At 39.6% G+C, this 14,142-nt stretch overlaps 1 protein-coding gene across 4 annotated transcripts in view; it reads right to left on the reverse strand.

The window, feature by feature from the left end:
• Positions 1-14,142, reverse strand: part of TLN2 (talin 2) — a 357,752-nt gene that overhangs the window by 119,452 nt on the left and 224,158 nt on the right. For all 4 annotated transcript variants that reach the window (XM_050966960.1, XM_050966961.1, XM_050966962.1 and 1 more), the window contains 6 exons: positions 13,912-14,079; positions 11,790-12,084; positions 6,732-6,898; positions 5,754-5,882; positions 3,042-3,155; positions 179-292 (listed from right to left, as the gene is read on the reverse strand). In XM_050966960.1, the coding sequence (XP_050822917.1) occupies positions 179-292; positions 3,042-3,155; positions 5,754-5,882; positions 6,732-6,898; positions 11,790-12,084; positions 13,912-14,079 (987 nt within the window). The remainder of the gene's footprint in view (positions 1-178; positions 293-3,041; positions 3,156-5,753; positions 5,883-6,731; positions 6,899-11,789; positions 12,085-13,911; positions 14,080-14,142) is intronic.

Here is a 14,142-nt window from a genome sequence, read left to right on the forward strand (position 1 = left end):
CTATTGCCCCAATGACAAACTAAGTTCTCCTCACCACAATCAATGACAACATAGAGCTCTCAATTTGTCCCTTCAATGTGACATGCAAATTTCTCACTCCACAAAGTGAAGACAACTCAAGACCAACAAGGTGCTCTTGAGGGGAAAAAATCTACTGCATTTATTTGATTCAGTTTACCTGAAGGAAGTTCTGGCTGGAATTTATCAGAGCAAGCTGAGCACTGAGGTCTTCTGCCTGAGCCTGGCTTCCCCTCACACCCTGCACCAGCTGAGGAATGTGGTCAGCAACATTCTGTCGGCAACAAAGGAGAAAGTTTTAATTGTTAAATTTAAAAACTCATTCAGTACTAAACAAAGCCTCACATCCTATAGAATTTAAGAGGGATGATACCAATATGATTCTGTAGACAATAGTTAGGATTTCACATAACTTAATAAATCTCAGATTGACTGTTTAGGAGAGTTCCTACAGTATTTGAAGAAGTTGACTCTTTCTGTAGAATTCTATAAGTTAGTTTAGAAAGGAAGGTTAAGACTTTTCTGTAATAAAAAAAGGTTCATCAGAGATGTTTTCACTGACTCAGGAACGTTTTGTTTTGGACATTAAAACTACTGTTTTACACTCCAAATTGCTCAGGTGTGTAGATCTTTCAAGGACCTTTCTTGCTTCAAGCAAACTTTAACTCTCTCTTTTGGTACTCAGCTTACTTTTATCTGACTTCCAAAAATATGTTTATAGTATGGTTGTAATGTTCTGAAAATGTATATTGTTAAAAATGTATTCTCACCCCTATTCAAATGTCAACTCATGTTTACACGATTTATCTCCAATACAGTCTCCAAAAATGTTTTCCTAATGTTGAGGTTTTCTACTTCAGGAAGAAACTTCAAAAGAGGATTTTATCTGCTGTATAATAAATCAATGTCAAAGCTAAACTTGAATGAACAGCAGTCAACACATAGAAATGCAAAAGGCAGTTTATCCTATTGAAAAAATATCAACTTACCTATCAGACAACCTTTGTATGCTCCTTTGAGATATGTTCAAGCTACTTCTTTTATTTACCAAATTTTCAAAAACTCGAATGTGGAAAGTAATATACTTAATAGCCAATTGGTAAGTGTTAATGTCTTTTTCTCGGATCTTTGACTTGAAAATGGATGTCTATTATAGTGGTGGTGTTCCTGACTTCTGCATAGCTTCTCTCAGTAGAAGAATAGGCTCTTTTGCACTCCTGTTGATTTCTTATTTCTCTAGGGGCCTTGAAGGAACATTATTCACAAGCACAAATTAGTCTGCCGGCTGTAGCTAAACCACAAAAGAACAGTCACTTGTCAAGCGACTTACTCTGCGCTCTGGCTTACAATCAGGAAAATGTGAGGGCATCTCCATGTGCTTACTTCTGGCATATCACAGCTCTGTGCTCTCAGCAACCTTCTTGTCAGTGAAACTGGAATCCCATAACCTAACACTACGGTCTCTTTGGAAAGGGAATTTAAGGGCATAGACTGCATGTAGGGTGACAAGGTGAACCTGGGTCACAGTATCAAGCTGTTGTCCACGTTATCTTGGTACACTAGGGAAGGATTTTTTCTCATTACACCACAAGCCACTACCCTTGCTTTATGGTGTGTTAAAGTAGAGCATTCAGAAATTTCACTAGTAGTCGTCACCCCAGTCCAATTTCATTACTATTCATCATTTCATATCATCTCTCGTGAACATGGTGTAGGTCAGTCCTTGCTCAAGGTAATTACAATCTAAATTAGACAAGTCAGGTCCATGGACCAAGGAAAGGGAAGGAAACAGTAAAAATAAATAGGAAGGAAAGTACTGTTCTTGCACTCTGCACTGCGATACAACCTCCTTACCTGTACTGATGCACTCCCAGAGAACAGAGACATACCTTCCCTTCCCCACCTGTACAATAGTCACTGGATACCAACTCTGACCATAAAGAACAGTCTGCCAGTTGGCCTACATGACACCACACAGCCACTTACCTGGCATGAAGTTAAGTCTCTTGTAATGAACAACAGAGAAGCACAAGTTGACAGCCACAAGTGATAATTCCTCATATCTGTGAGATCTGTATAAGAATTTCCACCACAGAAACCTCTCCCTGAACAGCCTTCAAGGAGGCGATGTACATGTACTGTGTACTCAGTTCAAGAAGACGGACACAGATACCGATTACTAATAGTGTAGAAGATCTGTACTTCTGCTGTGTCAAATGATGCTGGGGGCACAGTTAATAAACACCAGCCATTGACCATGAGTATTTACACCTAATTCCACTGGTCACTACCAAAGAGACAATGTCTCCTATTTCTCTAGTCAGGATCAATTAAGACCTTAAATAAAAAAGAGGTAAGGCCTAACTTTGTATCTGTCCCCTGAGTACTACTACTGAATACACTACTTCAAAGCAATGCTCCTTAGACAGCTCTGGAAAAGCACACAGACTCTGAAGGCGATTCACCATGGGTGGTTCCTACACAGTGAACTGGCTGTGAAGGTCTCCTGTCAGTTCACTACTCTTTCAGTGCACTAATTGCAAGGCAACCCCTAAGTAATCCACCTCTCTGCCTGATGTACTCTGCATGTAGGGTACTGCTGATTTATCTGCAGCATATACCCCAAGAAATATGCCATATTTGCAGCAGGTTTGCATTTTGGAGATACTTGCAAAAAATATTCACATCCGCCCATCCTCTGTAATAGGTACTGCCTAAACATTTGTAAAAGGCATCTATATTAGACAAGGGACACTGCTGCCTTGCACACATTCTAAAACAACAACATTTCCCTGATTTTAACAGATGATAACTAACTGTGGACACCAAAACAGGAAAAAAGCATTCTTAGAAATAAATGCAGTGTTATATTTGGTACGGCAACGGAACAAGAATCAAATGCTTTGGAGTCAGACTGACACAAGCAACTGAATTTCAGTTTCCTAAGAAGTTAACCGCATTAAAAGGGACACAGACTACAGATTATCTGCCAAGTGACTGCTTCCTCTGTTAGCAAATATTACCTTGCAGCTCTGGACAAGTTGCTGGTGGGCTACTGTGTTCTTGTTGGAAACGGCCGCATTCTGAGAGGCTGCAATTGTCTGAGTGGCAGCAGCTGCTGCCTGTTTAGCTGCAAACTTTAAAGGGGGGGAAAAGCAGTTAAAAGGCTGAACTGGTATAAGCTTGAATAACGCAGAGAACACAACAGATAAAATAGGCATTATTGCATTTAGCAACTGGAACCTATGAAGTCATTACCTCCCCTTGACTTAATTTACCATAAAGACTCTGTCACTTTCCACTCCAGATGAAAAGTGAAATGACCATTATTATCAGTCTTTAAATTTCTAACAACAAAGGAAAAAAACACCTGGCACTATAAACATTCTAAGAGCTTCCTTCTTCCCATTGTTAGTCTTTCGTTGCACAAACTTTTTAGGAATACTGAAGAGCTATTGTTAAAATAGCCTACAGCATAATGACAGGCTGCTGAATGAGATGTGAAGACCCACAGTAATCTAAAGCAGCGGTGCTCAACCTTTTTCTTTCTGAGGCCCCCGCAATATGCTTAAAAATCCTCCACAGCCCACCTGTGCCATAGCTGGTTTTCTCCATATAAAAGCCAGGGCCAGTATTAGGGGGTAGTCAGCAGGGCAATTGCCCAGGGCCCCATTCCATGAGGGGCCCCGCAAAGCTAAGTTGCTCAGGCTTTGGTAACCGCCCCGGGTGGCGGGGCCTGGAGACCCGGGATTTCTGCCCCATGCTGTGGGGTTTTGGGCTTTCTGCCCTGAGCCTTAGCAAATCTAATGCTGGCTTTGCTTGGCGGAGTCCCTGAAACCTGCTGGTGGCCCCCAAGAGGGCCCCAGACCTCTGGTTGAGAACCACTGATCTAAAGCATTAGCAATAAAGTACAGCTGTTTGTGTGGATTCAGGAATTCTTTGAAAGGAGCCTCTCCCTTCATCCACAGCATTTTAATTAAGACACAGGTTGAAGAAGAAAGAGTTTTGTCTGCTATGTGCAGAAAGTCAACTGCAAAGGTTTTGAATTCAACTATCATGGAACTGCAATATGCAAAACACATCAAGGAAATTAGTAATACAAACTGGATTTAGATTCCAAAGAAGAACTTGGCACCATGTTTAAAAACAATGTAGACACGTTTGCAAACTCTTTCTCTCAAGTTTAACCTAAAGCGATGCGTCATTGACATCTTGATTGCTCAATACTCTGCTAAATGCTATAGTCACTTGGCAATAATAAATTGCACCGCCACGGAAGAGACCATGCCTATGGAGTGGAACAACTTGCAGGGGTTTAGCTCTAGGGATATAATGGATCAATAAAAGGAGAGGAGGGTAAATAGAGCAGTCCACATTGCTACATTAAGCAGTCCAAAGAACAGAATCATGGATGTACTTTGAAAAGCATTCCTCATGGGAGCAAAGGACCAGTTCTGCTTGGGACTGCTCAAGGCCAAAAAGGTAAGACACTAAGGTGATCATACGTGGAAGACATGAAGGGATGAGTTTGCTTGGGTCTAAAAATATAGAGGGACAACCTGAACTCAAATACTAAGAAATCTTACTAGTGATCTCTCTCTACACACCTCTCTCTACCAAAAAAAAAATAATTCCATCTCTTGCCAAATACATTCCAATATGAATATTCTTAACATTATTCTTAACACCATTCCTTAATTAACCCACCTAATAAATACATTCATCCTTGAACATGAGCTTGTTAGTTCATAAACTATTACTGACACAGATTACTCATCTAGGATAAAATAGTAAGATATTTTTACAGAAAAATAACACCTTATTTTCTACAAGGGTTTCTTATAGTGTAGCTAAAAAGTTCATTCTAATGCGTCACTGCTTAAATTACTCAAGATTCACTCATTTTACACTGACATAGTAGTTTTAATACAATACACATCCAGATGAAGATTATCTACTCGGATCTTTTTGTTGTCTCGTCTTAATCGACTAGAATGATTTTCAGACTATTGTAAAATCACAGTTGAAAACCAGTAACTAAGAGGCTTTTTCCCCCCAGTCTTTTGTACATTTAATTTGCAATTGTGAAGGTCAGATGTCTCTAGAAGATTAAAGAAGGCTGAATTTCATCAGTACAACAAATTGCCTTTTTTCCTTTGCTGCACCTCTGGCTATTATGTATTGCTTCCAACTTTGTTTCTGAACCTTTGCTTCTTTGGGTGGCTTTAAAGTTTAGCTGTGATGCAATCACCGGTGTTTTGGGGGCCGTTTAAGTGAAGTTCTGTTGCACATTCTTGTTAAAAATCTCCAATAATATTTGGTAAAAAACACAAATCACAGGATTACAGATGATTAATTAAATGGAAATGAAACAGTGAGAACTCTACTGTATTTACCCTGAAGATCACACCACCAATAAAATAGCTGAATGAATACAGCAGTCTCATAATAACAAAAATCCCTCCAGCCTGTTTGTTACTGACAACTAAACTATTGCAAGTTAATAAAACATTTAATATGCAAACTAGTTAATTCACACTACACTCAGTCTGGAAGGCAACTTTCAAATGAAAGTGCCCCACATTAGCTGTGTTTAGGTCCACTTCTTATGGGGAACTTGAGATTTTTTTGTCTAAAGTCTGCATTTATAATTGTTGGAATGTGTCTACACAGATATGGGTTTGCATAATTGAAGAAGTGAAAAATAATAGAATCAAGAGAGTTTGGTTTCAAACCTCTAATCTGTTGACAATTTTCTTCTTGATGGCATTCTGAGCAGCTGCATTCGTGGCAACCCGCAGTCCCTCTGCCGCTTCTCTCAGTCTCTGCTGTTGGTCTTCATTTTCAGGATTTGCTGCAGCCCCCTGCACAGGAGTTGCGAGTAAAATACAAAACTTCAAAAAATGTCCATGTCTATATATTAAAATATATGAGGAATTTAATTCCCATTATCCTCTATCTGATCAACCTGTTTTCTACAGATTAACATCACTGTTAAGATGAATTAAAGAAGGAAGTTTCAACAATCATCATGATTTCAGGTAGAAATTAATTGTAGGTGCAGGTTACTGCTTACCATGTTAAATATGGTGAAGAAAGCAGTCAGACTTTCAGTATATAGACCAGCGTATTAAACCACACAGCTTCATTACTCGCCACACAGTTTACTGGGCAGCTACATGTTAAAACTCCACATACAGTAGGGAACTGTTATTCTGTAAATTGTGTATTATCTGTGCTCTAACAATTACAGTATTTACATAATCGCAGTATTTAAAGTTCACCTTTTAATTCCTAATGTAACAAGACTTTTGGTAGTTATAATCTGATTATCAGAATGGTGAATTAGGACTCAAATTTGACATGTTAGTTTTTCCCTTTTTAAGGCCTGAAAAAGTATTAGTAAGTCAAGGACATCTACATCTATCAGGTCAGTAAAGTCACCAAAAGAATATGGAAAGAGTTTTGGAATCCAGAAAGAATGGATCAGCTAATACACATACTTCAACTGGACTTTTAGTTAAAGTTAAAATGGAAGTTGTCAAATGCTACCCAAACATTCACAGGCTAACCACTGGTTTCTGCTTTATAACAATTGCTATTTACAGCCTACTAACTACACATAATGACTCATGTTTGTGCACAGGCATGAAGAATTACGTTAATATTCAGTGCTTTTCAGGTTCTTCAGTTCACTGTTTCCTGGTAGGTACCTTTGCTGCTTCAACCATGCGAGCTGTAGAATCTGCCAAAAGTTTAGCTGCAGCTAGAAGCTTTTTAGAGTTGTCCATGTCAATTTCAGCCTCAGCATCTGACCTCATAGCATTGACAAGATCCGAAGTAGCTTGGGCAAGTACCCTGGCCTGCCGCACCATTTCACCTACAATATTAACAAGTCAAGTTTTGAATTTCTTCACCTTTACCTAAATTTCAGTTTAAAAAATCCCCTACCTAAGACTAAAATAAAATTAGATTTTCTGAAATTCTCATTTGAATTAAAATTACAAGTAGATACTTCATTGCTCAAAAGCTTTAAACACACAGTTTTGGATCAACACAGCTAATCATGGGAAATTGATAACATTTGACTAACAAGAAATGCAGAAGGATGAACATGCATAGCACTATGCTTAACACTAAATTATACACTTAATTCTACCTATATGCCTTAGGTGAAGTCTCGGCCCCATAGAAGTCAACGGATGTTTTGCCACTGACTTCAATAGGGCGAGTATTTCACCCCTTCACAACACTACTGATTTGTTTTCTCATAGGTGAGAAACCACAGGTTCCCTTTTCTTGCTTCTTCCTCAAACGCATTTCAGAAAGCCTATTTTACTGAACTGTACAGAATAATGTAACACTTCTGGCAGAAGTGACTCAGTACCAATTCATTAGTAACAGTGGTAGGGTTTTAAACTTGAAAACAGAAATAAATTAAAGTGATAACACAATGAGTTTAGGCATCACTCATGATCAAGCACAGAGGTTGAATGGGGATGTTTATTTCTGAAGTGGATGCAGATCATTTTTTAGAACACGCTTACTTTATTAATATAACTGGTACGACACCAAACTCAAAAGCAAAGTGAATCCATTGAAGCTTCCAGATTAACTGTTTGGCTCCTTTTTTCCCCCCAAAGGTTAACCAAAGGCAGCAGGTGCTTAGCTCAAAAGAATACTGCTGTGTTTAAGAAGTCTCAACAGTGTATGTTCCAAAGTAGTTTTGACAGGCAAAAAAAAATTTCAGAGCTTCCCATACTGCCATGGGGATTTCTCAGATACTGCAGGAAGTTAACAATGGTGTTTATGAGGAATTGCTTTCTTAGCACACTCCTCCAGTCTGGAACGGAATATGAATAAAAGTAACAGATTTCACTGCACCTTTATAGCTATCTTCTGACATGTAATTTTTGCACTTAAAAAAGCCCCATAGTTACCAGGAATAAAGGGTAACCCAGTAAGTGGTAAATAATGAAGAGGACAACACACACATTTAGAACAATCTAGATTTCTTGGTAAACAAGGTGCAAGCAAACAATATCCATTTTAATATTGCTAAATGTAAACATATACATCTAGGAACAAAGAACATAGGCCATTCTTACAGGATGGGGGACTCTATCCTGGGAACCAGTGACTCTGAAAGAGATTTTGTGTTGTGGTGGACAATCAGCTAACATGAGTTTCCAGTGTGACCTTGTGGCCAAAATAGCTAATGTGATCCTAAGGGTATGGCTACATTTGGAATTTCAAAGCGCTGCCCCGGCAGCGCTTTGAAGTGTGAGTGTAGTCAGAGCGGCAGCGCTGGGAGAGAGCTCTCCCAGCGCTGCATGTAAACCACATCCCTTACGGGTGTAGCGTGCAGCGCTGGGAGCTGTGCTCCCAGCGCTGCTGCCCTGATTACACTGACGCTTTACAGCGCTGTATCTTGCAGCGCTCAGGGGGGTGTTTTTTCACACCCCAGTTGCAGCGCTGTAAAGTGTGAGTGTAGCCAAGGCCTAAGATGCATAAATAGGGGAATCTCAGGTAGGACCAGAGTGTTTCTTTTACCTCTATCTTTGACACCAGCACAACTGCTACTGGAATACTGTGTCCAGTTCTAGTGCTCACAATTCAAGAAGAATGTTGTTAAACTGGAAAGGGTTCAGAGAAGATCCACAAGAATGATTGAAGGATTAGAAAACAAGCTTAAAATGATAGACTCAAAGAGTCCATGTATTTCTCTTAACATAGAGAAGATTAGAGGGCAACTTCAATACAGCATTTACATGGGGCACAAATATTTAATAATGGGTTCTTAAATCTAACCGAGAAAGCTATAACACAATCTAAAGGCTGAACATTGAAGACAGACAAATTCAGAATGGAAATACAACCACAAATTGTTTGAATGTGAATAGCCTATACTAAAAACCTAGCATGGCACCATGACCAAATGCATCACTGTATTCACACCCTGCACACTACTGTATTAATCTTTGAACAAAATATGCCTTGTGAGGCATTGCTTGAAAACTAATAACTCAGTGGTTAATAATATCATGATGAAATGTGTGTATATTATTATATGTGAAATTATGAATTATAGGTAAAGTTGTTAGCACATGTTCAAACCCACATAGCCCTGACTATACAGAAATTGTTAAACAAGTCCATCCCAAACAAAGAAATGTGTGTTTACCTCAATTTACCTATATGTGTAGTCCTTGGGACAGCAAGAGAGAGTAAATCAGTTCCTCCAAGACAAAGGACAAGCCAGTGCCTCTAGCCAGGTGTCATCAAGTTTAATTGGCAAATCATCTGTCAAGTGACCATTCTTTGGCAATGAAAGGGGCCAGGAACAGATCAATCTGCATTTTAGGGAACCTCTTTCACTAAGAGAATGTCTGTTTTCTCAGCAGCTGGAGGGAACTTTACCTCAGGATAACACTCAGCTAAATGCTTTTCAAAGGGTGATTGGATTATGAAAGTGAGGGGCAAAAACACCCCAAGTGTCATTTCTTTCTCTCCATATCTGTCTACCCTTTTCTCTCTTTTTACCTAAGATGACAAAGAAACCAGCCCTTTGACTTTCAGGGAGGTCCTGACCTGAGAATTCGGTCAGCAATGCCGGTGGGAACCTGCGGAAATGACTTTACCCTGAACCAAATCTAGCTTAAGCTGAGTTTTTGTTACTAGAAAGCGTTTTATATTTATTTCTCTTGTAACCATTTCTGACGTTAATGCCTTATACTTGTACTCACTTAAAATCTCGTAGTAGTAAAATAAACTTCTTGTATTTTTTCAATTGAAAACTAACCCAGTGTTGTATTTAAACTGAAGGGTAACTCAGTAGAAGTAGCAAACTGCTGAATATTGAGGGAGGGATAGCTCAGTGGTTTGAGTATTGGCCTGCTAAATCCAGGGTTGTGAGTTCAATCCTTGAGGGGGACACTTGGGGATCTGGGGGATTGGTCCTGCTTTGAGCAGGGGGTTGGACTAGATGACCTCCTGAGGTCCCTTCCAACCCTGATATTCTATGACCCTTTACCGGGGCAAAAGACATATAATATCTGAAGTACGTAGGATAGGGCTAGAAAGCGCAGAACACATGTATTGGGGAAAATTCAGAACCAGGAGTGTGCTGGTGTCACCCTGCAACTAGTAATCAAGGCTGGTGGAAGCCAGGGCGTGACTGGAGTGTTGCTGACCGGCTGTTGGACCAGGGCTGCAGCTCTACACAGACACTCAGTGTGTGACCTGTATGCAGTATGGCTGTTTGTGAACAGCCCAGGCTCAGAGTAACAACAGCAAAGCAACATGAAGTACCCCAGGTTGCAGGGCAGGTGGTGACAGAGCCTCTCACTGGTCCGGATTGTACCCTTAAATGTGATAACCATCATGTGCATGTATGGCTGTGAACTGTATATAAACACTATCCAAGGTAACCTTATCCAAGGTTTCTGTAATCCTCTCTGCTAGGAGTCAAGACATCAGATAAAATATGGTTTATATGTGGCACACAGATAGTTCACACAACATGTACACATGCAGGAAAGCACACTAGTTAAGCCATAATTTTATGTGTCTTATTCTCTTAACATCATTGAGTAAAAGGTTTAGGATACTGTACTACAGTTTCCATTTTGAGGGCAAGGGATGGATTAATTAATGATATTTTTTATTTGCTCTGTATTTGCTTGGCCTTACCTTACTCTGCAGCAATTTCTCACCAAAAACATCATCTCAGTGAATTTGCCATACCTATCTCATCTCATCTTTATGTCCTAACCCAAACATAACCCAATTGAAAAGAGAGTCAATTTAAAGCTCAAACATCTGAAAAATTTCATCTCCTATATTTACTCATACCAAAGATGACTATAATGGGGAGTTGTTCCACACTGCACAAGTAAAAGCTCCAATAGGTTAACATTTTCGCGTTAATCAATTAAGAGTGAGTTTCCTGTGTTTGGATGGATATATAGCACAAGGAGTAAAACATTTAAAAAACAGGATAATGTGATTATGAACCCACAAACATTGGAAGGGGATTCTAGAGGAGTTTTTAATAACAAACTCCTTGAAATCTTTAATTGACTAGATTTCAAGTAGATGGTGTGCCTGTAATTACCTCATAACAATTCATAATGCTCGCTAGTTAGAATAGTTTGGTCTCAACATTTCACGTTTCTATAACGGAGTTGTATATCAAGCTCATCAAACATTAGGCCCCTGCTTGGTTTGGCTCCAATGGCCATGTTCTTTAAACAAAGAGCTTAAAGGTTCAAAAGCTACCCTATAAAAGCCAAGCACATAATGGAAACAAAATTCTTGCCTGCTAAGTCTTGTCAGATAAATAAATCTTTAGGGAACTAATTACTGGCAAAGAATAAAATAGCTGATTGAGCACTTTAACAGGCTGTATTCACATTTAGAGATACAAAACTGCTATAACATTCGCATGATGTGAAGCAGTGCAACACAAGAAGCAAGACATTAGACATCATCCCCTGATTTTCCAGGCATGATATTGGTTGTGTTAGCAGAGCTCCATATGCATCCATTATATAATTTAGGAACCCCTTTCCCCCAACACACACTTACGGGTACTTTAATGATTTAATATTGTGGTTAGAATGACTGCTCATGGGAGCACAAGCCTATAGGCATCCCAAGCATTAAGGATTTCTGATTTGATTACTTGAAATGAGTATATGTCGGAGGGAATTTGAGTCAGATGAAAGTAATATCCCCATTAGAGAGAGTATGAAGATAAAGCAGCTCACCAGCATCCCCCATCGAACTGAAGATACTTTCAGTGACACACATAATGGTATCCGTTGCCTGGTCATAGCGTCCAATGGGTTCTCCCCTGCTTGCAAACTGACGGACGTGCTGCAAGAGGTCATTCAGGGCTTGGCTGACTACACTGGCTGCTGCACTGACCTGCTTCAGCAGCTCAGAGTCATCTGTGGCAGCCTGACAGGCTCTGACACAATTCTCCACCGAACGATCCACTAGTTTTCCAGCCTCGATCAGCTGTTCCTGGCATACGGGAGAGCTGATAGTGGGGCTCACAACCTACATTGAGAGAGAACACGGTGTTTAGAAAAGATTTAACAGGCCAGAAGTTACCAGCCCACTGCTAGAAGGTGACACATCTGTCTCCTTAGCATTCAGAAAACAGCTTATTCACCTACTAACAGTTGCCATACCACAGTATGAGGTACTGCAGTTATCTTCTACTGTAACAAAAGAGATTAGTAATGTATATCATACCACAGCATGGGAACGGCTCTTCAATGATTACCACTGGAGGTTATCAAAGGGTTAAAAATGCCCTTGGCCCTTTTAAGTTAAGACTTTTTTGGATTACTGAACAAATGGAGAAATACATGAAGTTGGTTCTGAATGGCAGGTATGAGGTAGATTCTGGCAAGATAGCTGCAGTCATTTCACACAGCTCTGTACCCTAGAACTTCACTTGAAGAAAGCTTTGTGATCCTTTACTGATGTTTAATTAAAGTTAGTATTGCAAAGCCTTCCACTGTCAGCCAATATTTTGCTAAAGCCAAAAATAACTCCTGGAAAAACAGATAAGAAACTTGCGTGTCTGAAAGTACAAACTACCAAGCTGAGCGACCCATGGATGTGCTTTAATAATGCAACAGATTCAGATTCAGTCCATATCATTCAAGTATGTCAAGTAAGTTACAGGCAAAAGAAAGAAGTTGGATGGGTGTTTGTCCACAAAAGAAAAAAAAATGACATTGACTGCCTTGTGCCATCCTGTGGAAATTTGAAAGCAGTCAGAACATCACATCCAGTTAATGATCTTACATATTCATTATACAAAGCCCAGCAGCCACAGCAATGAAGTAGAAAATACTGGAAATTGAATACCACAAATTGGTTATTAATTTTATTATAATCCTCTTGGGTGTTCTACAATATTTTAGTGCTCATTTTCCAACAGCAATTAACCCTAAGAAAGCCAACCTTGCAGATCACAAATATCTCGCATTTTCATATGCTAAAGCTTTTAAGTTTTGAGATGAAAACAGTAACATTTCTCCAAACAGAGCCACATTGAACATAGTGGTTCTATTTGAGATTTTGCTCTGTGTGTATTGGAGTTCCTTTGTATTTTCCTTAGGCCAACTCTCAATACACAGGCAAAACTGATGGGTCTCTCTTTGTTCACATCAGAAACTGTTAAATGATGCAAAAGCACATAAATCTGAACATAAACCTTTCAGCAAACTTGGCTTGAATTTCAGTCATGATGAAAATAATTTAGGCGAACGTGTGCTGGTTATAGGTTTTGTTAAACATTTCACATAACTGTAGAGCAAGCTGTGTTTCTCAGAGTAATATTTTCAGCATTTTTATCAATATTATCAATACAGTAGGCCATATCAATTATCTACGGACCTTCCTCTGGAATAGCATGGCAGCACTTCATATTCTAAAGGCTGCCCTTTGATGTTCAATGTAATCTACCAAGAAGCCAAACCACAAACACACTAATTAGCAATTGTTTAATAATGATACACTAAAGAAACATCTAGTTTGGGCTGGTCCAAAGGGGAAACAAAAGAAGGAAGGACATGCTTCATTAAATAATCATTGCCACTGCCGGCCAAGTTGTGAAATGCTCACAGCAGCAGCAATCAACACTTGCAAGAGAGGGCAACTGAGAAACAAGGCACTATCCAAGGTGTCTTGGGGACAGAACCCTAAATATCTTTGCATAGTTTTATCTTTATGCACGAGCTCTAACTCCAGGATATTCAAGGATGACTGATAAAACCATATCAAAAATACACCCAGGGAAGACTGTAAACAATGTGTGTGTAACATACTGAAACAATGCACTGCCCCCTTCATGAATCCCATTAGCCTTACCTTGGCACACGCCACAAGCTGAGAGGTGGACAGCGCACATTGCGTAGCAGCAGCAATAACCCTGTTCTGCAGGACCATATCCTCAGCAACTTGAGCCACATTCTTAGCCTTCAACACCAACATGGCAGCAGCATTTGCAACAGCTTTGGCAAGACTCATCAGTACATCCTGGCAAAACAAAGGACAAAACTTGACCTAAGCAGTCAGAAATACTCATGAGCGTCAATATTT

Source organism: Gopherus flavomarginatus, chromosome 9 (assembly GCF_025201925.1).
Source record: "Gopherus flavomarginatus isolate rGopFla2 chromosome 9, rGopFla2.mat.asm, whole genome shotgun sequence".
Classification (NCBI taxonomy): Eukaryota; Metazoa; Chordata; order Testudines; family Testudinidae; genus Gopherus; species Gopherus flavomarginatus.